At 46.2% G+C, this 27559-nt stretch overlaps 1 protein-coding gene across 2 annotated transcripts in view; it reads right to left on the bottom strand.

Moving 5' to 3' along the window:
- Window positions 1-5545: 5545 nt before the first annotated feature.
- tpte (transmembrane phosphatase with tensin homology) overlaps window positions 5546-27559 on the bottom strand; it is a 34076-nt gene continuing 12062 nt past the window's right edge. For both annotated transcript variants that reach the window (XM_014129869.2, XM_014129870.2), the window contains exons 10-19: window positions 16561-16621; window positions 16244-16325; window positions 15619-15707; window positions 12464-12525; window positions 12258-12338; window positions 11246-11351; window positions 8265-8362; window positions 8066-8161; window positions 7693-7763; window positions 5546-6814 (exon numbers count right to left, since the gene is read on the bottom strand). In XM_014129869.2, the coding sequence (XP_013985344.2) occupies window positions 6712-6814; window positions 7693-7763; window positions 8066-8161; window positions 8265-8362; window positions 11246-11351; window positions 12258-12338; window positions 12464-12525; window positions 15619-15707; window positions 16244-16325; window positions 16561-16621 (849 nt within the window). In that variant the 3' untranslated portion in view covers window positions 5546-6711. The remainder of the gene's footprint in view (window positions 6815-7692; window positions 7764-8065; window positions 8162-8264; window positions 8363-11245; window positions 11352-12257; window positions 12339-12463; window positions 12526-15618; window positions 15708-16243; window positions 16326-16560; window positions 16622-27559) is intronic.

The raw sequence follows: 27559 nt of genomic DNA, 5'->3' as shown, positions 1-27559 counted from the left end.
GGCAACAATGTGCCAGGCTAGCTAGTTAACGTTTAGTTAGCCTTCTACATATTGAACTTCCATTCTTAGGCCAGAGGCACAACCAATGTATGAATTAATGATTGGATCAAAATCGAAGTACAAATCCCTATCTCCATCCATGGCTAATTTAGGAAAGGGATGATTTTTTTTTTTTAGCTAGCTAGCCACCGGAGGACAACAATTCAAGTTTTTTTTTTTCTTCAGTCAATAATGACGTTTGGCTTCTGAGGTGATGGTCTGAAGCCAAATCCAAACTGGCTTCCCTTTTTTTGTGTGAGAGTGCCAGGACCATCCACAGCTGAACTCACTCAGCTGAACAAGCGAGGCATTTATCCGGTGAGAGAGCGACTATTCAACCTCATTAATTAATGAACACGGATGGAAAAATACATGAAAACACACCACTGTGAAAGATGGAGAACTTTCCAGACCATGAATAAGGGGGTCCTTGTGGTATAGCTGTCCCTGTTCATTCCTGATTTAATAGAGTTCACCAAATCTACAAAGTTTTGAAAAATATTATTTAAAGTCTTGGTGCTATTGCAAGAAACTACATGAGAATCTTTCAGTTAATATCCATTATCACCTTTATATTTTTGTAATTTTATTTGTAACATTTAAGAGTTTGAAATTGGGATCCTTTGCTCTGGACAAGGGCATTTCCAGGCATAGAGCTCCCCAAAACAAATATTCTCTTATTTTGATTCTTCCGACTTTAAAGAATCTCAGCTAATTTCCTGCTATTCTACACATGTTGCCATGACGTTCAGGGCCTGTGCTGTTGAAACTGGCTTGGTGTGGATAAAAAGCACTTTTAGATTAAATCTAAAGTGTTTCCATCTCATTTTCAAATTTACCGATACTGTTGCGTTAAATAAAAAAAAATTGTTATCCGACGTAATCTTAAGGTTGGTGCCATCAGTAAAACACAGGTAGGAGTGTAAATTCCTCCTGCAAAGTCCCCGTAGCCGAATCTTTTTCTCATGGTATAGCTTGTACAGCTGAATATAAACATTCAACAGGTTTTCCCCCATGGTGAAGCAGAGGTGAAGCCATGAAAAGGCCAAGCAGAGGCCCTCCCAGATTGAACACTGGCCCACCTGATCAGGATGGTTTAAAATATATTTAGAAAATAAATGAATTTGATTTGTTGTTGGTATTGTCTCCTGATTAATCAGAAATGTAGAAAATTGCAGTAGGAGGTTCCGGGATCTAATTGGTTATATAATAATTCTGTCATGAATGACTAGGCAGGTCATGGCTCACATCAACACCATTATCCCAGAAAACCTGGACCCACTCCAATTTGCCCTCTCCCACCTGGATGTTAAGGAACACCTATGTGAGAATGCTATTCATTGACAACAGCTCAGCGTTCAACACCATAGTGCCCACAAAGCTCATCTATAAGCTAAGGACCCTGGGACTAAACACCTCCCTCTGCAACTGGATCCTGGACTTCCTCATGGGCCGCCCCCAGGTGGTAAGGGTAGGTAACAGCTGATCCTCAACACAGGGGCCCCTCAAATCAAAGTTTTTTTGTCATGTGCGCTGAATACAACGGGTGTAGACCTTACAGTGAAATGCTGAATACAACAGAGTAGCAATAGCGTAAAAGAGGGGTTGGCGGGACACAATGCGGGAGCACTGGTTGGTCGGCCCAATTGAGGTAGTATGTACATGAATGTATAGTTAAAGTGACTATGCATATAAGAAAAAGTAGCGTAAAAAGAGGGGTTGGGGGGGAGGCACACAATGCAAATAGTCTGGGCAGCCATTTGATTACCTGTTCAGGAGTCTTATGGCTAGGGGGTAAAAACTTGAGAAGCCTTTTTGTCCTAGACTTGGCACTCCGGTACCGCTTGCCATGCGGTAGTAGAGGGAACAGTCCATGACTGGGGACTTTGACCATTTTTAGGGCCTTCCTGTGACACCACCTGGTGTACAGGTCCTGGATGGCAGGCAGCTTAGCCCCAGTGATGTACTGGGCCGTACGCACAACCCTCTGTAGTGCCTTGCGGTCGGAGGCCGAGCAGTTGCCATACCAGGCAGTGATGCAACCAGTCAGGATGCTCTCGATGGTGCAGCTGTAGAACCTTTTGAGGACCCATGCCAAATCTTTTCATGGCAAGCAGTACCGGAGCACCAAGTCTAGGTCCGAGAGGCTTCTAAACAGCTTCTACCTCCAAGCCATAAGACTGCTGAACATCTAATCAAATGACTACCCAGACTATTTGTCTACCTACATGTACATATTACCTCAACTAACTGGTGCCCGCGCACATTGACTCTGTACCTGTACCCCCCTGTATATAGTTTTGCTATTGTTATTTTACCGCTGCTCTTTAATTACTTGTTACTTTTATCTCATTATTGTCTGTATTTTTTTTAACTGCATTGTTGGTTAGGGACTTGTAAGTAAGCATTTCACTGTAAGGTCTACACCTGTTGTATTCAGCGTATGTGACTAATAAAATTTGATTTGACATGGTACCACAACCCTCCCCACATGTATCTACGAGCTAGCTAACTGTGGGCAAATTGTTTTGACCTTCTGCAAATCTAGCGCTAGCTCGTCACAAATTATGGCAAAGCAAAGATGGATTGGTGTGATGATGACTGATTGATAGATTTTCCAAAAAGCTCAGTCATCAGACCATGAGGAAGTAAAACGTTTTTCAACCACTTCACACATTTCTTGTTAACTATAGTTTTGGCAAATCGGTTAGGACATCTACTTTGTGCATGACACAAATCATTTTTCCAACAATTGTTTACAGACAGATTATTTATTCCAGTGGGTCAGAGGTTTACATACACTAAGTTGACTGTGCCTTTAAACAGCTTGGAAAATTCCAGAAAATTATGTCATGGCTTTAGAAGCTTCTGAAAGGCTAATTGACATTATTTCAGTCAATTGGAGGTGTACCTGTGGATGTATTTCAAGGCCAACCTTCAAACTCAGTGCATCTTTGCTTGACATCATGGGAAAATCAAAAGAAATCAGCCAAGACCTAAAAAAAAGAATTGTAGACCACCACAAGTCTGGTTCATCCTTGGGAGCAATTTCCAAATGCCTGAAGGTACCACGTTCATCTGTACAAACAATAGTACGCAAGTATAAACACCATGGGACCACGCAGCCGTCATACCGCTCAGGAAGGAGATGCGTTCTGTCTCCTAGAGATGAACATACTTTGGTGCGAAAAGTGCAAATCAATCCCAGAACAACAGCAAAGGACCTTGTGAAGATGCTGGAGGAAACGGGTACAAAAGTATCTATATCCACAGTAAAACGAGTCCTATAATCGACAACCTGAAAGGCCGCTCAGCAAGGAAGAAGCCACTGCTCCAAAACCGCCATAAAAAAGCCAGACTACGGTTTGCAACTGCACATGGGGACAAAGATCGTACTTTTTGGAGAAATGTCCTCTGGTCTGATGAAACAAAAATAGAACTGTTTGGCCATAATGACCATCGTTATGTTTGAAGGAAAAAGGGGGAAGCTTGCAAGCCTAAGAACACCATCCCAACCGTGAAGCACGGGGGTGGCAGCATCATGTTGTGGAGGTGCTTTGCTGCAGGAGGGACTGGTGCACTTCACAAAATAGATGGCATCATGAGGAAAGGAAGACTGTGGATATATTGAAGCAACATCTCAAGACATCAGTCAGGAAGTTTGGAAGCTTGGTTGCAAATGGGTCTTCCAAATGGACAATGACCCCAAACATACTTCCAAAGTTGTGGCAAAATGACTTAAGGACGACAAAGTCAAGGTATTGGAGTGGCCATCACAAAGCCCTGACCTCAATCCCATAGAGAATTTGTGGGCAGACTGAAAAAGCGTGTGCGAGCAAGGAGGCCTACAAACCTGACTCAGTTACACCAACTCTGTCAGGAGGAATGGGCCAAAATTCACCCAACTTATTGTGGGAAGCTTGTAGAAGGCTACCCGAAACATTTGACCCAAGTTAAACAATTAAAAGGCAATGCTACCAAATACTACTTGAGTGTATGTAAACTTCTGACCCACTGGGAATGTGATGAAAGAAATAAAAGCTGAAATAAATCACTCTCTCTCCTATTATTCTGACATTTAAATAAAGTGGTGATCCTAACTGAACTAAGACAGGGAATTTTTTATGAGGATTCAATTTCAGGAATTGTGAAAAACTGATTTTAAATGTATTTGGCTAAGGTGTAAACTTCCGACTTGAACTGTACATACATACGCCACTATGGGGTTGTTAACAGTGACGTCAGGTACGTGGGAAGCTTGTGGAGCAGGGCTTTGTAAACAAAGAGAGGGTAATGATGTGATATACATGACTTTAGAGGTGGCACTATCAATGGAATATGAAGCCGTTTGACCAGGGCCCTGTGGCACTATGAAGGGAATAGGAAGCCATTTGTGAAGTGTAAGGTCAGTTTCACTGAAACTCCCTGAGGTTGTTCAGCAGAACTCAACTTCTTTGGAATGTTCAGACAGAAATCTGCTACCAAAACACATCTCTCTGACCTGTAGAATCAGACAGAAATCTGCTACCAAAACACATCTCTCTGACCTGTAGAATCAGACAGAAATCTGCTACCAAAACACATCTCTCTGACCTGTAGAATCAGACAGAAATCTGCTACCAAAACACATCTCTCTGACCTGTAGAATCAGACAGAAATCTGCTACCAAAACACATCTCTCTGACCTGTAGAATCAGACAGAAATCTGCTACCAAAACACATCTCTCTGACCTTGAATCATGCTACAAAAAACTCTCTGACCTGTAGAATCAGACAGAAATCTGCTACCAAAACACATCTCTCTGACCTGTAGAATCAGACAGAAATCTGCTAACAAAACACATCTCTGACCTGTAGAATCAGGAATCACGTCAGTGCTATTCATGGCATTTCTATCTGTAACGTCCGTCAACGTTTGTAACCCTGGCTAAACCCGGTGTGCGACGTCATCATTCGTCGCCCTTGTCACGAGACACACTACTTCCTTCCTGTCTGATAAGTTGTCATGGGAACGCATTTACAAAACAGAACCCTTCAAACCGAAGAATCTGAGTTTTGGAAAGTTGTGATATTTAGGTATATTTCTAGTTGTAAAGTCATTATTGATCATCAAGTCTTTTATATTACATAAGACAACATGTACAATTCATTTCCATGTCTGTTGAGACTGGACATTAAAACAGTAAACTTTAAATGAGATACAAAAAAAAATCTGTAATCATCTGATGTATGGTTTTGGTTAAATGGGTTTCCACTGTCATTTACACTCATACAAGACTAGACTGCATTAAAAATTAGGCTTAGATTCAATCCGGACCCGTGGTTATAGCGAGATTGACATTTCCCATTGAGCCGACATATGCTGCGCTTACCGTTAATGTGGTCTCTCTGAACGCGGAAACGTCGCCTTTTAAAACGTGCATAGCCTTAAATCCTTTGTCATCTACAGTATGTACCAGTATAATTTGAGTAAAATATGAATAAGAAAAAAAACCAACATGACAAATGGAAATATGTTTTTTTTTATTTTAAATTGGAAAACACCGTGATATTTTAGTGAACTAGAAACCCAGTCTGTCTCACCTACCATACCTGTTGTTTTCTATTCTCCATCTAGAGGACTCTACTACAATGCAGGATCAACAAGTTAGCTACCATACCAGCTAACTGATAAGCAACAAGAAATATCTATTGACTTTCTGATTCATTAAGAAAAGATCAACTCAGAAATGTGTTTTTTTTCTGTGGTTGTTGAGTCAATGGCTATATCAACTTTATCCTTATAAAAAGAAAAGAAAATACAAAAGTTATTTAAAAAATATTTAAGTTTAGTTTGCTAATTTATAGATCTTGCTCTGTAGTATACCCCTTTGGATTGACAGGAGAATATTTGCATAGAATATTCAAAGTTACATTTATAAACCTGGTTTCAGATTATCCTAGTCCTGGACAAAAAAAAAAAAAAAAGCACTTTCAATTTAAATAGATTAAGCCTAGTCCTGGACTAAACAGGTATGTCCGGGAAACTGGCCCATAAATCTTCCAAGGCCACAACAATCCTCTTTAAGGTTTTAGTATTGAACATCCCTCACATCCAAATGATCCCTTTTTTTATTAACATAAATGTATAAAATATAAAAGAAAATCCATTGATTTGACCACAGAGGACTAATGATAGACCTTTGTTAGTTTAACGGCTCAGTACAAACAGATACCAGAGACTCTGTCCCAATAATAAATCGCCTTTCTCCTAAAAAAGGGTGTACACACACCTTCGCTGCTTCCCCAAGTTGGATTGGTGGAGTTTCTACCATATTTCTTATACAAGTCATTTTTCTTAATCAAATGATAAGGAAGGAAGTGAACGAGTGCACACTCTAGGAGAGAGCATAGATGATTGGGACATAGTCAGTCATTTCTGGTAGTGGAGTGTCTTTGACTAGTTCAGGAGGTGCAGACCCCTTTGGTCGGACAGGACTATCAGGGGTCAGAGAAGGCATGAATCTCAAAAAAAATGCTACCCTATTTTCTATACAGTACTTTAGTTTTATACAGGCCCCATGGGGGCTCTGGTCTGACAGTGCACTATATAGAGTGCTATTTGGTACACAGATAGGTTTGTTATTAGGGGTAAAGGCTCAGAGTTGGACAGGGGTTAAAAAAGGTCAGAGGTCACGGTTCAGAGAAAGACAGGGTGACTCCAAAGTCCTCCTTGTAGAGATCCCAGGTCTTGGCTTTGTGGGGGTTGTCCAATTCTTCTCTAGACAGGACCAGTCTAGGAGGGGGGAGAATACAGGAGAGAGAGAATAAAAACGTAAACCACAGGGTTTGAAAAAGACTGAAGGTCGTTGGCGTATTGGGGCTCATTCCCACAGATGGAGCAGACAGCCATACCTGTTATTCTCTATAGAGGAGGAGGTGTTGAACCATACCCGTTGTTCTCTATAGAGGAGGAGGAGGAGGAGGTGTTGAACCATACCTGTTGTTCTCTATAGAGGAGGAGGTGTTGAACCATACCTGTTGTTCTCTATAGAGGAGGAGGTGTTGAACCATACCTGTTGTTCTCTATAGAGGAGGAGGAGGTGTTGAACCATACCTGTTGTTCTCTATAGAGGAGGAGGAGGAGGTGTTGAACCATACCTGTTGTTCTCTATAGAGGAGGAGGAGGAGGTGTTGAACCATACCTGTTGTTCTCTATAGAGGAGGAGGAGGAGGTGTTGAACCATACCTGTTGTTCTCTATAAGAGGAGGAGGTGTTGAACCATACCTGTTGTTCTCTATAGAGGAGGAGGCGTTGAACCATACCTGTTGTTCTCTATAGAGGAGGAGGAGGAGGTGTTGAACCATACCTGTTGTTCTCTATAGAGGAGGAGGAGGAGGTGTTGAACCATACCTGTTGTTCTCTATAGAGGAGGAGGAGGAGGTGTTGAACCATACCTGTGGTTCTCTATAAAGGAGGAGGAGGAGGTGTTGAACCATACCTGTTGTTCTCTATAGAGGAGGAGGAGGAGGTGTTGAACCATACCTGTGGTTCTCTATAAAGAGGAGGAGGTGTTGAACCATACCTGTTGTTCTCTATAAAGGAGGAGGAGGAGGTGTTGAACCATACCTGTGGTTCTCTATAGAGGAGGAGGAGGAGGTGTTGAACCATACCTGTTGTTCTCTATAAAGGAGGTGTTGAACCAGAAATAGAAAGGGCAGTCTTCATATCCTTTAGGGAGACCCTGGAGAGGAAGATAAAGGAAGCATTATTAGAAGACAATATAGTGAAGATAAAGTACACACCAAGGGGCTATGAGAGAGTGAATTGTATCGGTGTTACATTTGAAATATGTTCCTTAACACCAGCTTCGAATGGCTTTCAAAACGTTCTCCTTAATAGTAGCTTCCATTAGTTGTGTTACGTTTAAAGTCTTCCCCCCCCCAAATATAAGCTCCAGTTAGTTGTGTTACGTCTAAAGTATTCCCCTGAATACAGGTACTCTTGTGTCACGTCTAAATTCTTCCCCCATCCACAGGTACTCACAGCAGAGGACTCAAACATGACCTTAACGTCACCGTTGACAACAGGCCCCTCCTGCAGGCTGATCACCACCGCGTTGTTACCAGCATCAGGAAACACCTGGGACAGGTAAATACATCATTTAATACACGAGGAAACACCTGGGACAGATCAATATATCAACCAATCAATCCATCAACCAATCAGTGTGTTTGCGCCTCACCGTGCAGTTCTCTTGTTTGGCACAGACACACAGGAAAACCAGCTTCTTCTTTACAATGATCTTCACCTTCAAGTCACTAGCGTTCCCTTTACCCACACCTAGAACACAGAGGGGGAAAAACAGGATTCTCATTCAACAATCTGACACTCTAATATGGTTACCAGCTTGTCTTGTGTTGCAGCAGGTGTGAAAAACAGCACAAGTCCTGCTGCCACCAAACATTATTACAGTGGCCTTTTGAAAGTCAGTGAAATTATTTGAAACTATTTGGAAAATGGCATAAAAACAACATGGCCGTCAACGGCAGCCTAAAGTGTGGTCTCATCACCTGCTGTTTGCATTTCAATAAGTTGTTTATCAATATATATATTTTACCCATCGACCAATGTTCCCATGTGACTCAGTTGGTAGAGCATGGCCCTTGTAACACCCGGGTTGTGGGTTCGATTCCCACGGGGGACCAGTATGAAAATGTAAGTGACTCTGGATAAGAGAGTCTGCTAAATGACTCACTACTGTAGTGGCTCTGGATCAGAGAGTCTGCTAAATGACTCACTACTGTAAGTGACTCTGGATCAGAGAGTCTGCTAAATGACTCACTACTGTAAGTGGCTCTGGATCAGAGAGTCTGCTAAATGACTCACTACTGTAAGTGGCTCTGGATCAGAGAGTCTGCTAAATGACTCACTACTGTAAGTGACTCTGGATCAGAGAGTCTGCTAAATGACTCACTACTGTAAGTGACTCTGGATAAGAGAGTCTGCTAAATGACTCACTACTGTAGTGACTCTGGATCAGAGAGTCTGCTAAATGACTCACTACTGTAAGTGGCTCTGGATCAGAGAGTCTGCTAAATGACTCACTACTGTAAGTGGCTCTGGATCAGAGAGTCTGCTAAATGACTCACTACTGTAAGTGAGTCTGGATCAGAGAGTCTGCTAAATGACTCACTACTGTAAGTGAGTCTGGATCAGAGAGTCTGCTAAATGTCTCACTACTGTAGTGGATCTGGATCAGAGAGTCTGCTAAATGACTCACTACTGTAAGTGAGTCTGGATCAGAGAGTCTGCTAAATGACTCACTACTGTAAGTGAGTCTGGATCAGAGAGTCTGCTAAATGACTCACTACTGTAAGTGAGTCTGGATCAGAGAGTCTGCTAAATGACTCACTACTGTAAGTGACTCTGGATCAGAGAGTCTGCTAAATGACTCACTACTGTAGTGACTCTGGATAAGAGAGTCTGCTAAATGACTCACTACTGTAAGTGGCTCTGGATCAGAGAGTCTGCTAAATGACTCACTACTGTAAGTGGCTCTGGATCAGAGAGTCTGCTAAATGACTCACTACTGTAAAAGTAAAATGACACAAATGTAAATGCAATATGTTTCATTCTTTGTGAGACATTGGGAAAACCTCCCTGGTCTTTGTGGTTGAATCACAGTTTGAAATTCACTCACAGCAGTGGACTGAGGGACCTTACAGATAATCGTCTGTGTGTGTGGAACAGAAATGAGGTAATCATTCACAAATCATGTTAAACAGTCCATGTGACGACTTATGTGACTTGTTAAGAAAACATTTTTTTTTCACGTTCTTATTTAGGCTTGCAATAACAAAATGGGTCGAATACTTAGACTCAAGACATTTCAGCTTTTCATTTGTAAAAAATAACAATGACATTATTATTGATTCTAGGTCAGTGACACAAAAAATCTCAATTTAATCAATTTTACACTCAAGCTGTAACCCCACAAAATGTAGGAAAAGTCAAAAAGGGTGTGAAAACTTTTTGAAGGCACTGTTACAACGTCAAATAACGAAACGGAATTGTAAATATGGCTTAGATATGGCTGACAACAACAAAAAATATATCAATGTTGTTGGGATAAAAACATTATGTAGCTCGCTAGCTAATAACTTGTGCCGCTAGCTACTGGTTGCTAACGGTGCCATGTTGTCAAGACGAGAGAATGACGTCACAGCCCCAAAACATACTGTAGATCGAATACGTTTCAAGAGCAGTTAGATTCTCACTTTTCTGTTCCTTCTTCAACAAAAAGGAAGTATTAGCCGTTAGCATTTGCGTCCCCCCCCCAATGTAAATAGCTTTCCTTCATTTTTTTGTATGTAAAAGATATCTTTTCTCTGCTGAGGTTTAATTCAAAAATCAACAACCATCTTTCTCAAATATTCCAATGGAAGTATTTTTAAATATTTTCTCTGTGATTCTAGTGTCGCTGAAGATAACCTGCCACTGTTACGTCAAAAAACGTCCCTGTGGGACGTGCAAAATATTACTCTCCTCCTTTAAAAATGTATAATAGCAAGGGGATCACAGCGCCACCTGCTGACCATTTAGGGAATTGCGTTCTCAGCTGGTGTGAGTATTGATGGAGAAATGACGCGGGAGACAAAATGTTTGTTAATATGCATTGCCCAATCAAAACTCTTTTCAGAGGACAACAATGGGCTAAATTGTGTTTTATCCTCAATAATGTTTTAAATGTGGAGTGTGTAATGTCTTTGGGTGGAGACGTTTTGATTAAATAATCCAAACCTGCTATGGAGTGGATGTTATTACAGTGGACCGATATTCAATCAAACCTGCTATGGAGTGGATGTTATTACAGTGGACAGATATTCAATCAAACCTGCTATGGAGTGGATGTTATTACAGTGGACCGATATTCAATCAAACCTGCTATGGAGTGGATGTTATTACAGTGGACCGATATTCAATCAAACCTGCTATGGAGTGGATGTTATTACAGTGGACCGATATTCAATCAAACCTGCTATGGAGTGGATGTTATTACAGTGGACAGATATTCAATCAAACCTGCTATGGAGTGGATGTTATTACAGTGGACCGATATTCAATCAAACCTGCTATGGAGTGGATGTTATTACAGTGGACCGATATTCAATCAAACCTGCTATGGAGTGGATGTTATTACAGTGGACAGATATTCAATCAAACCTGCTATGGAGTGGATGCGGATGCTCTTGATCTTCAGGCTCTGTTCTGGAGGAAGTTGTCGGTTGAACTTAGTCTTCATCACCTCATAGTAACCCACGTACCTGCTCTGTAACACACACACACACACCCCATCGTCTTCATCACCTCAGAGTAACCCACGTACCTGCTCTGTAACACACACACACACCCCCCCATCGTCTTCATCACCTCATAGTAACCCACGTACCTGCTCTGTAACACACACACCCCATCGTCTTCATCACCTCATAGTAACCCATCTACATGCTCTGTAACACACACACACACACACACACACACACCCCATCGTCTTCATCACCTCATAGTAACCCATCTACATGCTCTGTAACACACACACACACACACACCCCATCGTCTTCATCACCTCATAGTAACCCATCTACATGCTCTGTAACACACACACACCCCATCGTCTTCATCACCTCATAGTAACCCATCTACATGCTCTGTAACACACACGCACGGGCTAGCCCCGAGGCCACCGCTCTTCGGGCCGGGCTAGCCCCGGGGCCAGTAACGTGCCAAAGTAGCCCGGCGCCAAGAAAACTGTCTTTTCAAAACATTGCATGGCACAGTTTTTGGACCCAAATGTGAGTAACACTACGCACCACCTTTATGGGCTGTTTTACACAGGCAGCACAATTCTGATCTTGTTTTCACTCATTTGTCTATTTTTTCCCCCCCTCTAACAAAGATCAGAATTGGGCTGCCTGTGTAAACGCAGTACCAAATGTACCAGAGACTAAGCGTGAGTTAAGTCATATCGGTGTACCAGACTAAGCGTGAGTTAAGTCCTATCGGTGTACCAGACTAAGCGTGAGTTAAGTCCTATCCGTGTACCAGACTAAGCGTGAGTTAAGTCCTATCCGTGTACCAGACTAAGCGTGAGTTAAGTCCTATCCGTGTACTAAGCGTGAGTTAAGTCCTATCCATGTACCAGAGACTAAGCGTGAGTTAAGTCATCTCCGTGTACCTGAGACGGGGTCTCCACTCCCTGGAACTTGGAGCTGCGGCTCTTGTCCGTTCTCCTCTCTCCAAAGTAGTCCAAGCTGTCCTATACGTCGGTATAGAAAACATGTTATTCCCTCGAGCTCTGAGAGTGGTGTTTTTTGTGTGTGTTAAACTGTTTAAGTACTGTGCAATGCTAAAATACCTGAACAATTTCAGGTATTGCCCTACCTGAGCGCTCTCAAACTGGTCACTGTCAATGAGCCAGGTACACACCAGAGTTCCTGTACGGCCTGTAGGAACACACACACACACACACACACACCACTGTTAAAAAAGGGGCTATTTTTGGACTTCTTAAAATTATTGAAATGTAAAAACATTGATTCTTAAAGAATATTACTTATAAATGCCTCATGAGCTTAACTGTCGTACCTCATCAGAACCCAAAATATAAGCTTGTTTCACTCCAATGTTGGTAAACAAACAAACAAACAAACATGGCTGACCCCAATTAGTGGACTGGTCAAAAAATTTTGACTGTTGGTCGACCAAGATTTTTTGAAGTCGTACGTGGACACCTGCTAAGCGTTAATATGGATTTGGTCCCCCCTTTGCTGCTATAATAGCCTCCATTCTTCTGGGAAGGCTTTCCACTAGATGTTGGAACATTGCTGCTATAACAGCCTCCACTCTTCTGGGAAGGCTTTCCACTAGATGTTGGAACATTGCTGCTATAACAGCCTCCACTCTTCTGGGAAGACTTTCCACTAGATGTTGGAACATTGCAGCTATAACAGCCTCCACTCTTCTGGGAAGGCTTTCCACTAGATGTTGGAACATTGCTGCTATAACAGCCTCCTCTCTTCTGGGAAGGATTTCCACTAGATGTTGGAACATTGCTGCTATAACAGCCTCCACTCTTCTGGGAAGGCTTTCCACTAGATGTTGGAACATTGCTGAGGGGACTTGCTTCCATTCAGCCACAAGAGCATTAGTGAGGTCGGGCACTGATGTTAGGTGATTAGTCCTGGCTCATAGTCGCAGTTCCAATTCATCCCAAAAGGTGTTTGATGGGGTTGAGGTCAGGGCTCCGTTTAGGCCAGTCAAGTTGTTCCACACCAATCTTGACAAAACATTTTGGTATGGACCTCTCTTTGTGCACAGGGGCATTGTCATGCTGAAACAGGAAGGGCCTTCCCCAAACTGTTGCCACAAAGTTGGAAGCACAGAATCATCTAGAATGTTATTGTATGCTGTAGCGTAAAGATTTCCCTTCACTGGAACTAAGGGGCCCGAACCATGAAAAACAGCCCCAGACCAGTAAACCTCCTCCACCAAACTTTACAGTTGGCACTATGCAGTTGGGTAGGTAGCGTTCTCCTGGCATCCGCCAAATCCAGATTCGTCTGTTGGACTGCCAGATGGTGAAGCGTGATTCATCACTCCAGAGAACGCATTTCCACTGCTCCAGAGTCCAACGGCGGCGAGCTTTACACCACTCCAGCCAACGCTTGGCATTGCTCATGGTGATCTTAGGCTTGTGTGCGGCTGCTCGGCCACAGAAACCCATTTCATGAACCTTCCGAATGAACAGTTCTTGTGCTGACGTTGATTCCAGAGGCAGTTCGGAACGCGGTAGTGAGAGTTTTTTACACGCTACGCACTCCACCTGTCCCGTTCTGTGAGGTTGTGTGGCCTACCACTTTGCGGCTGAGACGTTTTGTTTTGTCCTAGATGTTTCCACTTCACAATAAACAGTGTTTACAAGTTGACAAGGTTCGCCCTGCTAGAGCTGTCATTTGACGTACTGACTTGTTGGAAAGGTAGCATCCTATGACGGTGCCACGTTGAAAGTCACTGAGCTCTTTAGTACGGGGCCATTCTACTGACAATGTTTGTCTATGGAGATTGCATGGCTGTGTGCTCGATTTTATACACCTGTCAGCAACGCGTGGCTGAAATACACTAATTTGAAGGTTTGTCCACATACTTTGTATAGATGGTGTATATCACCAGTAGTACATTTACGGTTCATTTCTAATCTACAAATGTCTGTCACGGTCATTTCTGTTAATGCATTCAATACATTATTATTCCAGTCTTTTACCCTTCTCATTGTCAGAGTGGACATGCTGTTTACAGAGCGCACAACCCGTTCTACACTTGTAAGAAACAAGTTTTGCTTTATTTCATTCCATTTCCAAGTTTTTTGTCAATTTAGTCATTGTCTTTTTCTTGGAGGGCTCCTGTCGACATTGGGTAAGGACACACACCTGATTATGCATAGAAGTAGTCCTATAGGCTACCTGATTATGCATAAATGTAGGCCTATAAAATGTGCCCTTTTGGAGATATCTGATAGTATTTCTGATTGGCCTAACGCACCACCACAAATGACCTGAGGAGTTTCTCAAAGTAAATGTTTTCTTCACCTCCAAACAGCAAGCAAACTAAGTCTGTTTTTATATCCGTTGAGAATGACAACAGTTCCTCAATGTATTTGTAAAATCTTTCCAGCTCTCTCCCTTTTCCAATAACCACTCAGCGTGAAAGGGAACAATGTCATGCTACATCCTGCTATCGCCACAGCTATATCCTGTTATCATGTTATCACAGCTACATTGTTTGTAAAAACATCTAGGCCAACCCAGTCTGTTTTTCTCCATAGTTGCTAAACATTATTACAGCTGGCTGCTACTACAGTATAGTACCAGCAGATGGCGTAACATTATTACAGCTGGCTGCTACTACAGTATAGTACCAGCAGATGGCGTAACATTATTACAGCTGGCTGCTACTACAGTATAGTACCAGCAGATGGCGTAACATTATTACAGCTGGCTGCTACTACAGTATAGTACCAGCAGATGGCGTAACATTATTACAGCTGGCTGCTACTACAGTATAGTACCAGCAGATGGCGTAACATTATTACAGCTGGCTGCTACTACAGTATATTACCAGCAGATGGCGTAACATTATTACAGCTGGCTGCTACTACAGTATATTACCAGCAGATGGCGTAACATTATTACAGCTGGCTGCTACTACAGTATATTACCAGCAGATGGCGTAACATTATTACAGCTGGCTGCTACTACAGTATATTACCAGCAGATGGCGTAACATTATTACAGCTGGCTGCTACTACAGTATATTACCAGCAGATGGCGTAACATTATTACAGCTGGCTGCTACTACAGTATATTACCAGCAGATGGCGTAACATTATTACAGCTGGCTGCTACTACAGTATATTACCAGCAGATGGCGTAACATTATTACAGCTGGCTGCTACTACAGTATATTACCAGCAGATGGCGTAACATTATTACAGCTGGCTGCTACTACAGTATATTACCAGCAGATGGAGTAGTAGTCACCTTTTCCTCCTTTACAGTGAATGGCAATGATGTTGTTGGGGTCAGCTGCCATCCACTCTCTCACACCGGCAGTGAACTTCAGCATGTCCCTGAGACACACACACACACACACACACACACACACACACGTCAAACTATTTGATAGAAAAGGAAAGAACAAGTAGAATAACCCCTCCGGTCCTCCCTCCCTCCCTCCGGCCCTCCCTCCCTCCCGGCTGAAGGAAGAAAACTAAAGTACTTGGTGATGCCTTGGATTGTAAACTTTCATGTTAAAAACATATTCATTCAATGGTTGTAAAGACAGGGAGATGTCTGTCTGTTTCCTCCGACATCCAAAACGAATAATATACAACCAAAAGGGGTTTGACAGTTTTTCAAGCAGATAGGAAGCGGGCTCTCTCTGGCGAGAACAAAGGTGGTGGTCTCTGCTTTATGACTAACACACGGTGCGACGGGGGAAAACATACAGGAACTTGCAAGCTTCTGCTCCCCCGACCGAGGAATACTTCGTCATCAAAACGCCACCCTTTTCTTTTACCTTCCGAGAGAGTTCCCGGCCGACACAAATTTCACGACCACCACAGCCCGGTAGGGTGTACTCTACACACACACACACAGTACTCACTCTAGAGAAGGCACGTTGTGGTCGTCGATAAACACCCTCTCTACTCTGTAGTGGAAGAACTTGGGGTCGTAACCTTTCTCACCTAAAGAACAAACAATAACATGTCAGAAATAGTTTCCCAACCCTCTCCTCACACGGACTATATACTCTGTAGTAGACTGGAAGTAGTGTGTACTTACTGCAGAGGTCGTACACTCTGTAGTAGACTGGTAGTAGTGTGTACTTACTGCAGAGGTCGTACACTCTGTAGTAGACTGGAAGTAGTGTGTACTTACGGTTGTATACTCTGTAGTAGACTGGAAGTAGTGTGTACTTACTGCAGAGGTTGTATACTCTGTAGTGGTCTTCATGTTTGGTATCGAGGAACCTCGCCACCTCCTGAGAGGAGCAGAGAGAAGAGATATTATATAAATTAGATTATTCTCTAAACAACTAACTGTTATCTGACCCTTTATCCTCCCCGGCCAGCTTTAGGAGTCATGGTGTGTGTGTGTGTGTGTGTGTGGGAACCTCGCCACGTCCTGAGAGGAACAGAGAGAGGCGATATTACTGACCTTTAGGAGTCAATTTCCTTATCGAGATTATCAGAACCTCCACTATAGTTTGTGTGTTACCCTGATGGGGGGGGGTTCTATAGTGTGTGTGTGTTACCCTGATGGGGGGGGTTCTATAGTGTGTGTGTGTTACCCTGATGGGGGGGGTTCTATAGTGTGTGTGTGTTACCCTGATGGGGGGGGTTCTATAGTGTGTGTGTGTTACCCTGATGGGGGGGTTCTATAGTGTGTGTGTGTTACCCTGATGGGGGGGGTTCTATAGTGTGTGTGTGTTACCCTGATGGGGGGGGTTCTATAGTGTGTGTGTGTTACCCTGATGGGGGGGGTTCTATAGGTGTGTGTGTTACCCTGATGGGGGGGTTCTATAGTGTGTGTGTGTTACCCTGATGGGGGGGTTCTATAGTGTGTGTGTGTTACCCTGATGGGGGGGTTCTATAGTGTGTGTGTGTTACCCTGATGGGGGGGTTCTATAGTGAGTGTGTGTTACCCTGATGGGGGGGTTCTATAGTGTGTGTGTGTTACCCTGATGGGGGGGGTTCTATAGTGTGTGTGTGTTACCCTGATGGGGGGTTCTATAGTGAGTGTGTGTTACCCTGATGGGGGGGGTTCTATAGTGTGTGTGTGTTACCCTGATGGGGGGGTTCTATAGTGTGTGTGTGTTACCCTGATGGGGGGGGGTTCTATAGTGTGTGTGTGTTACCCTGATGGGGGGGGTTCTATAGTGTGTGTGTGTTACCCTGATGGGGGGGTTCTATAGTGTGTGTGTGTTACCCTGATGGGGGGGTTCTATAGTGTGTGTGTGTTACCCTGATGGGGGGGGTTCTATAGTGTGTGTGTGTTACCCTGATGGGGGGGTTCTATAGTGTGTGTGTGTTACCCTGATGGGGGGGTTCTATAGTGTGTGTGTGTTACCCTGATGGGGGGGTTCTATAGTGTGTGTGTGTTACCCTGATGGGGGGGTTCTATAGTGTGTGTGTGTTACCCTGATGGGGGGGGTTCTATAGTGTGTGTGTGTTACCCTGATGGGGGGGTTCTATAGTGTGTGTGTGTTACCCTGATGGGGGGGTTCTATAGTGTGTGTGTGTTACCCTGATGGGGGGGTTCTATAGTGTGTGTGTGTTACCCTGATGGGGGGGGTTCTATAGTGTGTGTGTGTTACCCTGATGGGGGGGTTCTATAGTGTGTGTGTGTTACCCTGATGGGGGGGGTTCTATAGTGTGTGTGTGTTACCCTGATGGGGGGGTTCTATAGTGTGTGTGTGTTACCCTGATGGGGGGGGTTCTATAGTGTGTGTGTGTTACCCTGATGGGGGGGGTTCTATAGTGTGTGTGTGTTACCCTGATGGGGGGGTTCTATAGTGTGTGTGTGTTACCCTGATGGGGGGGGTTCTATAGTGTGTGTGTGTTACCCTGATGGGGGGGTTCTATAGTGTGTGTGTGTTACCCTGATGGGGGGGGTTCTATAGTGTGTGTGTGTTACCCTGATGGGGGGGGTTCTATAGTGTGTGTGTGTGTTACCCTGATGGGGGGTTCTATAGTGTGTGTGTGTTACCCTGATGGGGGGGTTCTATAGTGTGTGTGTTACCCTGATGGGGGGGTTCTATAGTGTGTGTGTTACCCTGATGGGGGGGGTTCTATAGTGTGTGTGTGTTACCCTGATGGGGGGGGTTCTATAGTGTGTGTGTGTTACCCTGATGGGGGGGGTTCTATAGTGTGTGTGTGTTACCCTGATGGGGGGGGTTCTATAGTGTGTGTGTGTTACCCTGATGGGGGGGTTCTATAGTGTGTGTGTTACCCTGATGGGGGGGTTCTATAGTGTGTGTGTTACCCTGATGGGGGGGTTCTATAGTGTGTGTGTTACCCTGATGGGGGGGGTTCTATAGTGTGTGTGTTACCCTGATGGGGGGGTTCTATAGTGTGTGTGTTACCCTGATGGGGGGGTTCTATAGTGTGTGTGTGTTACCCTGATGGGGGGGGTTCTATAGGTGTGTGTGTTACCCTGATGGGGGGGTTCTATAGTGTGTGTGTGTTACCCTGATGGGGGGGTTCTATAGTGTGTGTGTTACCCTGATGGGGGGGTTCTATAGTGTGTGTGTTACCCTGATGGGGGGGGTTCTATAGGTGTGTGTGTTACCCTGATGGGGGGGGTTCTATAGTGTGTGTGTTACCCTGATGGGGGGGTTCTATAGTGTGTGTGTGTTACCCTGATGGGGGGGGTTCTATAGTGTGTGTGTTACCCTGATGGGGGGGTTCTATAGTGTGTGTGTGTTACCCTGATGGGGGGGTTCTATAGTGTGTGTGTTACCCTGATGGGGGGGTTCTATAGTGTGTGTGTTACCCTGATGGGGGGGGTTCTATAGTGTGTGTGTTACCCTGATGGGGGGGTTCTATAGTGTGTGTGTGTTACCCTGATGGGGGGGTTCTATAGTGTGTGTGTGTTACCCTGATGGGGGGGTTCTATAGTGTGTGTGTGTTACCCTGATGGGGGGGTTCTATAGTGTGTGTGTTACCCTGATGGGGGGGTTCTATAGTGTGTGTGTGTTACCCTGATGGGGGGGTTCTATAGTGTGTGTGTTACCCTGATGGGGGGGGTTCTATAGGTGTGTGTGTTACCCTGATGGGGGGGTTCTATAGTGTGTGTGTTACCCTGATGGGGGGGTTCTATATGTGTGTGTGTTACCCTGATGGGGGGGTTCTATAGTGTGTGTGTTACCCTGATGGGGGGGTTCTATAGTGTGTGTGTGTTACCCTGATGGGGGGGTTCTATAGTGTGTGTGTGTTACCCTGATGGGGGGTTCTATAGTGTGTGTGTTACCCTGATGGGGGGGGTTCTATAGTGTGTGTGTGTTACCCTGATGGGGGGGGTTCTATAGTGTGTGTGTGTTACCCTGATGGGGGGGGTTCTATAGTGTGTGTGTGTTACCCTGATGGGGGGGGTTCTATAGTGTGTGTGTGTTACCCTGATGGGGGGGTTCTATAGTGTGTGTGTGTTACCCTGATGGGGGGGTTCTATAGTGTGTGTGTGTTACCCTGATGGGGGGGTTCTATAGTGTGTGTGTGTTACCCTGATGGGGGGTTCTATAGTGTGTGTGTGTTACCCTGATGGGGGGGTTCTATAGTGTGTGTGTTACCCTGATGGGGGGGGGTTCTATAGTGTGTGTGTTACCCTGATGGGGGGGGTTCTATAGTGTGTGTGTGTTACCCTGATGGGGGGGTTCTATAGTGTGTGTGTTACCCTGATGGGGGGGTTCTATAGTGTGTGTGTGTTACCCTGATGGGGGGGGTTCTATAGTGTGTGTGTGTTACCCTGATGGGGGGGTTCTATAGTGTGTGTGTGTTACCCTGATGGGGGGGGTTCTATAGTGTGTGTGTTACCCTGATGGGGGGGTTCTATAGTGTGTGTGTTACCCTGATGGGGGGGGTTCTATAGTGTGTGTGTGTTACCCTGATGGGGGGGGTTCTATAGTGTGTGTGTGTTACCCTGATGGGGGGGTTCTATAGGTGTGTGTGTTACCCTGATGGGGGGGTTCTATAGTGTGTGTGTGTTACCCTGATGGGGGGGTTCTATAGTGTGTGTGTGTTACCCTGATGGGGGGGTTCTATAGTGTGTGTGTGTTACCCTGATGGGGGGGTTCTATAGTGTGTGTGTTACCCTGATGGGGGGGGTTCTATAGTGTGTGTGTTACCCTGATGGGGGGGTTCTATAGTGTGTGTGTTACCCTGATGGGGGGGGTTCTATAGTGTGTGTGTTACCCTGATGGGGGGGTTCTATAGTGTGTGTGTGTTACCCTGATGGGGGGGTTCTATAGTGTGTGTGTGTTACCCTGATGGGGGGGGTTCTATAGGTGTGTGTGTTACCCTGATGGGGGGTTCTATAGTGTGTGTGTTACCCTGATGGGGGGGTTCTATAGTGTGTGTGTTACCCTGATGGGGGGGTTCTATAGTGTGTGTGTGTTACCCTGATGGGGGGGTTCTATAGTGTGTGTGTGTTACCCTGATGGGGGGTTCTATAGTGTGTGTGTGTTACCCTGATGGGGGGGTTCTATAGTGTGTGTGTTACCCTGATGGGGGGGTTCTATAGTGTGTGTGTGTTACCCTGATGGGGGGGTTCTATAGTGTGTGTGTGTTACCCTGATGGGGGGGTTCTATAGTGTGTGTGTGTTACCCTGATGGGGGGGTTCTATAGTGTGTGTGTTACCCTGATGGGGGGGTTCTATAGTGTGTGTGTGTTACCCTGATGGGGGGGTTCTATAGTGTGTGTGTTACCCTGATGGGGGGGTTCTATATGTGTGTGTGTTACCCTGATGGGGGGGGTTCTATAGTGTGTGTGTGTTACCCTGATGGGGGGGTTCTATAGTGTGTGTGTGTTACCCTGATGGGGGGGTTCTATAGTGTGTGTGTTACCCTGATGGGGGGGGTTCTATAGTGTGTGTGTGTTACCCTGATGGGGGGGTTCTATAGTGTGTGTGTGTTACCCTGATGGGGGGGTTCTATAGTGTGTGTGTTACCCTGATGGGGGGGTTCTATAGGTGTGTGTGTTACCCTGATGGGGGGTTCTATAGTGTGTGTGTGTTACCCTGATGGGGGGGTTCTATAGTGTGTGTGTGTTACCCTGATGGGGGGGGTTCTATAGTGTGTGTGTGTTACCCTGATGGGGGGGTTCTATAGTGTGTGTGTGTTACCCTGATGGGGGGGTTCTATAGTGTGTGTGTTACCCTGATGGGGGGGTTCTATAGTGTGTGTGTGTTACCCTGATGGGGGGGTTCTATAGTGTGTGTGTGTTACCCTGATGGGGGGGGTTCTATAGTGTGTGTGTGTTACCCTGATGGGGGGTTCTATAGTGTGTGTGTTACCCTGATGGGGGGGTTCTATAGTGTGTGTGTGTTACCCTGATGGGGGGGTTCTATAGTGTGTGTGTTACCCTGATGGGGGGGTTCTATAGTGTGTGTGTGTTACCCTGATGGGGGGGTTCTATAGTGTGTGTGTGTTACCCTGATGGGGGGGTTCTATAGTGTGTGTGTGTTACCCTGATGGGGGGGTTCTATAGTGTGTGTGTTACCCTGATGGGGGGGTTCTATAGGTGTGTGTGTTACCCTGATGGGGGGGGTTCTATAGTGTGTGTGTGTTACCCTGATGGGGGGGTTCTATAGTGTGTGTGTGTTACCCTGATGGGGGGGGTTCTATAGTGTGTGTGTGTTACCCTGATGGGGGGTTCTATAGTGTGTGTGTTACCCTGATGGGGGGGGTTCTATAGTGTGTGTGTGTTACCCTGATGGGGGGGGTTCTATAGGTGTGTGTGTTACCCTGATGGGGGGGTTCTATAGTGTGTGTGTTACCCTGATGGGGGGGGTTCTATAGTGTGTGTGTGTTACCCTGATGGGGGGGGTTCTATAGTGTGTGTGTGTTACCCTGATGGGGGGGGTTCTATAGTGTGTGTGTGTTACCCTGATGGGGGGGTTCTATAGTGTGTGTGTTACCCTGATGGGGGGGTTCTATATGTGTGTGTGTTACCCTGATGGGGGGGTTCTATAGTGTGTGTGTGTTACCCTGATGGGGGGGTTCTATAGTGTGTGTGTTACCCTGATGGGGGGGGTTCTATAGTGTGTGTGTGTTACCCTGATGGGGGGGTTCTATAGTGTGTGTGTGTTACCCTGATGGGGGGGTTCTATAGTGTGTGTGTTACCCTGATGGGGGGTTCTATAGTGTGTGTGTTACCCTGATGGGGGGGTTCTATAGTGTGTGTGTTACCCTGATGGGGGGGTTCTATAGGTGTGTGTGTTACCCTGATGGGGGGGTTCTATAGTGTGTGTGTTACCCTGATGGGGGGGTTCTATAGTGTGTGTGTTACCCTGATGGGGGGGTTCTATAGTGTGTGTGTTACCCTGATGGGGGGGTTCTATAGTGTGTGTGTGTTACCCTGATGGGGGGGGTTCTATAGTGTGTGTGTTACCCTGATGGGGGGGTTCTATAGTGTGTGTGTGTTACCCTGATGGGGGGGTTCTATAGTGTGTGTGTTACCCTGATGGGGGGGTTCTATAGTGTGTGTGTGTTACCCTGATGGGGGGGTTCTATAGTGTGTGTGTTACCCTGATGGGGGGGTTCTATAGTGTGTGTGTGTTACCCTGATGGGGGGGGTTCTATAGTGTGTGTGTGTTACCCTGATGGGGGGGTTCTATAGTGTGTGTGTTACCCTGATGGGGGGGTTCTATAGTGTGTGTGTTACCCTGATGGGGGGGTTCTATAGTGTGTGTGTGTTACCCTGATGGGGGGGGTTCTATAGTGTGTGTGTTACCCTGATGGGGGGGGTTCTATATGTGTGTGTGTTACCCTGATGGGGGGGGTTCTATAGTGTGTGTGTGTTACCCTGATGGGGGGGGTTCTATAGTGTGTGTGTTACCCTGATGGGGGGGTTCTATAGTGTGTGTGTGTTACCCTGATGGGGGGGGTTCTATAGTGTGTGTGTTACCCTGATGGGGGGGGTTCTATAGTGTGTGTGTGTTACCCTGATGGGGGGGTTCTATAGTGTGTGTGTGTTACCCTGATGGGGGGGTTCTATAGGTGTGTGTGTTACCCTGATGGGGGGGTTCTATAGTGTGTGTGTGTTACCCTGATGGGGGGTTCTATAGTGTGTGTGTGTTACCCTGATGGGGGGGGTTCTATAGTGTGTGTGTGTTACCCTGATGGGGGGGTTCTATAGTGTGTGTGTTACCCTGATGGGGGGGGTTCTATAGTGTGTGTGTGTTACCCTGATGGGGGGGTTCTATAGTGTGTGTGTTACCCTGATGGGGGGGTTCTATAGTGTGTGTGTGTTACCCTGATGGGGGGGTTCTATAGTGTGTGTGTGTTACCCTGATGGGGGGGTTCTATAGTGTGTGTGTTACCCTGATGGGGGGGTTCTATAGTGTGTGTGTTACCCTGATGGGGGGGGTTCTATAGTGTGTGTGTTACCCTGATGGGGGGGTTCTATAGTGTGTGTGTGTTACCCTGATGGGGGGGTTCTATAGTGTGTGTGTGTTACCCTGATGGGGGGGGTTCTATAGTGTGTGTGTTACCCTGATGGGGGGTTCTATAGTGTGTGTGTGTTACCCTGATGGGGGGGGTTCTATAGTGTGTGTGTTACCCTGATGGGGGGGTTCTATAGTGTGTGTGTGTTACCCTGATGGGGGGTTCTATAGTGTGTGTGTTACCCTGATGGGGGGGTTCTATAGTGTGTGTGTTACCCTGATGGGGGGGTTCTATAGTGTGTGTGTGTTACCCTGATGGGGGGGTTCTATAGTGTGTGTGTTACCCTGATGGGGGGGTTCTATAGTGTGTGTGTGTTACCCTGATGGGGGGGGGTTCTATAGTGTGTGTGTTACCCTGATGGGGGGGGTTCTATAGTGTGTGTGTGTTACCCTGATGGGGGGGGTTCTATAGTGTGTGTGTTACCCTGATGGGGGGGTTCTATAGTGTGTGTGTTACCCTGATGGGGGGGTTCTATAGTGTGTGTGTGTTACCCTGATGGGGGGGTTCTATAGTGTGTGTGTTACCCTGATGGGGGGGGTTCTATAGGTGTGTGTGTTACCCTGATGGGGGGGGGTTCTATAGTGTGTGTGTTACCCTGATGGGGGGGTTCTATAGTGTGTGTGTTACCCTGATGGGGGGGTTCTATAGTGTGTGTGTTACCCTGATGGGGGGGTTCTATAGTGTGTGTGTGTTACCCTGATGGGGGGGTTCTATATGTGTGTGTGTTACCCTGATGGGGGGGTTCTATAGTGTGTGTGTTACCCTGATGGGGGGGTTCTATAGTGTGTGTGTGTTACCCTGATGGGGGGGGTTCTATAGTGTGTGTGTTACCCTGATGGGGGGGTTCTATAGTGTGTGTGTGTTACCCTGATGGGGGGGTTCTATAGTGTGTGTGTTACCCTGATGGGGGGGTTCTATAGTGTGTGTGTTACCCTGATGGGGGGTTCTATAGTGTGTGTTACCCTGATGGGGGGGGTTCTATAGTGTGTGTGTTACCCTGATGGGGGGGGTTCTATAGTGTGTGTGTTACCCTGATGGGGGGGGTTCTATAGTGTGTGTGTGTTACCCTGATGGGGGGGTTCTATAGTGGTGTGTGTTACCCTGATGGGGGGGTTCTATAGTGTGTGTGTTACCCTGATGGGGGGGTTCTATAGTGTGTGTGTTACCCTGATGGGGGGGGTTCTATAGTGTGTGTGTGTTACCCTGATGGGGGGGGTTCTATAGTGTGTGTGTTACCCTGATGGGGGGGTTCTATAGTGTGTGTGTTACCCTGATGGGGGGGTTCTATAGTGTGTGTGTTACCCTGATGGGGGGGGTTCTATAGTGTGTGTGTTACCCTGATGGGGGGGTTCTATAGTGTGTGTGTGTTACCCTGATGGGGGGGTTCTATAGGTGTGTGTGTTACCCTGATGGGGGGGGTTCTATAGTGTGTGTGTTACCCTGATGGGGGGGTTCTATAGTGTGTGTGTTACCCTGATGGGGGGGGTTCTATAGTGTGTGTGTTACCCTGATGGGGGGGTTCTATAGTGTGTGTGTTACCCTGATGGGGGGGTTCTATAGTGTGTGTGTGTTACCCTGATGGGGGGGTTCTATATGTGTGTGTGTTACCCTGATGGGGGGGTTCTATAGTGTGTGTGTGTTACCCTGATGGGGGGGTTCTATAGTGTGTGTGTTACCCTGATGGGGGGGTTCTATAGTGTGTGTGTTACCCTGATGGGGGGGTTCTATAGGTGTGTGTGTTACCCTGATGGGGGGGTTCTATAGTGTGTGTGTTACCCTGATGGGGGGTTCTATAGGTGTGTGTGTTACCCTGATGGGGGGGTTCTATAGTGTGTGTGTTACCCTGATGGGGGGTTCTATAGTGTGTGTGTTACCCTGATGGGGGGGTTCTATAGTGTGTGTGTGTTACCCTGATGGGGGGGTTCTATAGTGTGTGTGTGTTACCCTGATGGGGGGGTTCTATAGTGTGTGTGTTACCCTGATGGGGGGGTTCTATAGTGTGTGTGTTACCCTGATGGGGGGGGTTCTATAGGTGTGTGTTACCCTGATGGGGGGGGTTCTATAGGTGTGTGTGTTACCCTGATGGGGGGGGTTCTATAGTGTGTGTGTGTTACCCTGATGGGGGGGGTTCTATAGTGTGTGTGTTACCCTGATGGGGGGGGTTCTATAGTGTGTGTTACCCTGATGGGGGGGTTCTATAGTGTGTGTGTTACCCTGATGGGGGGGGTTCTATAGTGTGTGTGTTACCCTGATGGGGGGGTTCTATAGTGTGTGTGTGTTACCCTGATGGGGGGGTTCTATAGTGTGTGTGTTACCCTGATGGGGGGGGTTCTATAGTGTGTGTGTTACCCTGATGGGGGGGTTCTATAGTGTGTGTGTGTTACCCTGATGGGGGGGGTTCTATAGTGTGTGTGTTACCCTGATGGGGGGGTTCTATAGTGTGTGTGTTACCCTGATGGGGGGGTTCTATAGTGTGTGTGTGTTACCCTGATGGGGGGGTTCTATAGTGTGTGTGTTACCCTGATGGGGGGGTTCTATAGTGTGTGTGTGTTACCCTGATGGGGGGGTTCTATAGTGTGTGTGTGTTACCCTGATGGGGGGGGTTCTATAGTGTGTGTGTTACCCTGATGGGGGGGTTCTATAGTGTGTGTGTTACCCTGATGGGGGGGTTCTATAGTGTGTGTGTGTTACCCTGATGGGGGGGTTCTATAGTGTGTGTGTTACCCTGATGGGGGGGTTCTATAGTGTGTGTGTGTTACCCTGATGGGGGGGTTCTATAGTGTGTGTGTTACCCTGATGGGGGGTTCTATAGTGTGTGTGTGTTACCCTGATGGGGGGGTTCTATAGTGTGTGTGTTACCCTGATGGGGGGGTTCTATAGTGTGTGTGTTACCCTGATGGGGGGGTTCTATAGTGTGTGTGTGTTACCCTGATGGGGGGTTCTATAGTGTGTGTGTGTTACCCTGATGGGGGGGGTTCTATAGGTGTGTGTGTTACCCTGATGGGGGGGGTTCTATAGTGTGTGTGTGTTACCCTGATGGGGGGGGTTCTATAGTGTGTGTGTTACCCTGATGGGGGGGTTCTATAGGTGTGTGTGTTACCCTGATGGGGGGGTTCTATAGTGTGTGTGTGTTACCCTGATGGGGGGTTCTATAGTGTGTGTGTGTTACCCTGATGGGGGGGTTCTATAGTGTGTGTGTGTTACCCTGATGGGGGGGTTCTATAGTGTGTGTGTGTTACCCTGATGGGGGGGTTCTATAGTGTGTGTGTGTTACCCTGATGGGGGGGTTCTATAGTGTGTGTGTGTTACCCTGATGGGGGGGTTCTATAGTGTGTGTGTGTTACCCTGATGGGGGGGTTCTATAGTGTGTGTGTTACCCTGATGGGGGGGTTCTATAGTGTGTGTGTGTTACCCTGATGGGGGGGTTCTATAGTGTGTGTGTTACCCTGATGGGGGGGTTCTATAGGTGTGTGTGTTACCCTGATGGGGGGGGTTCTATAGTGTGTGTGTGTTACCCTGATGGGGGGGTTCTATAGTGTGTGTGTGTTACCCTGATGGGGGGGTTCTATAGTGTGTGTGTGTTACCCTGATGGGGGGGGTTCTATAGTGTGTGTGTGTTACCCTGATGGGGGGGTTCTATAGTGTGTGTGTGTTACCCTGATGGGGGGGTTCTATAGTGTGTGTGTGTTACCCTGATGGGGGGGTTCTATAGTGTGTGTGTGTTACCCTGATGGGGGGGTTCTATAGTGTGTGTGTGT

This window comes from Salmo salar, chromosome ssa11 (assembly GCF_905237065.1).
Source record: "Salmo salar chromosome ssa11, Ssal_v3.1, whole genome shotgun sequence".
NCBI lineage: Eukaryota > Metazoa > Chordata > Actinopteri > Salmoniformes > Salmonidae > Salmo > Salmo salar.
Note: the sequence above shows the minus strand (reverse complement) of the source record. Positions and strands in the feature narration are given on the sequence as shown.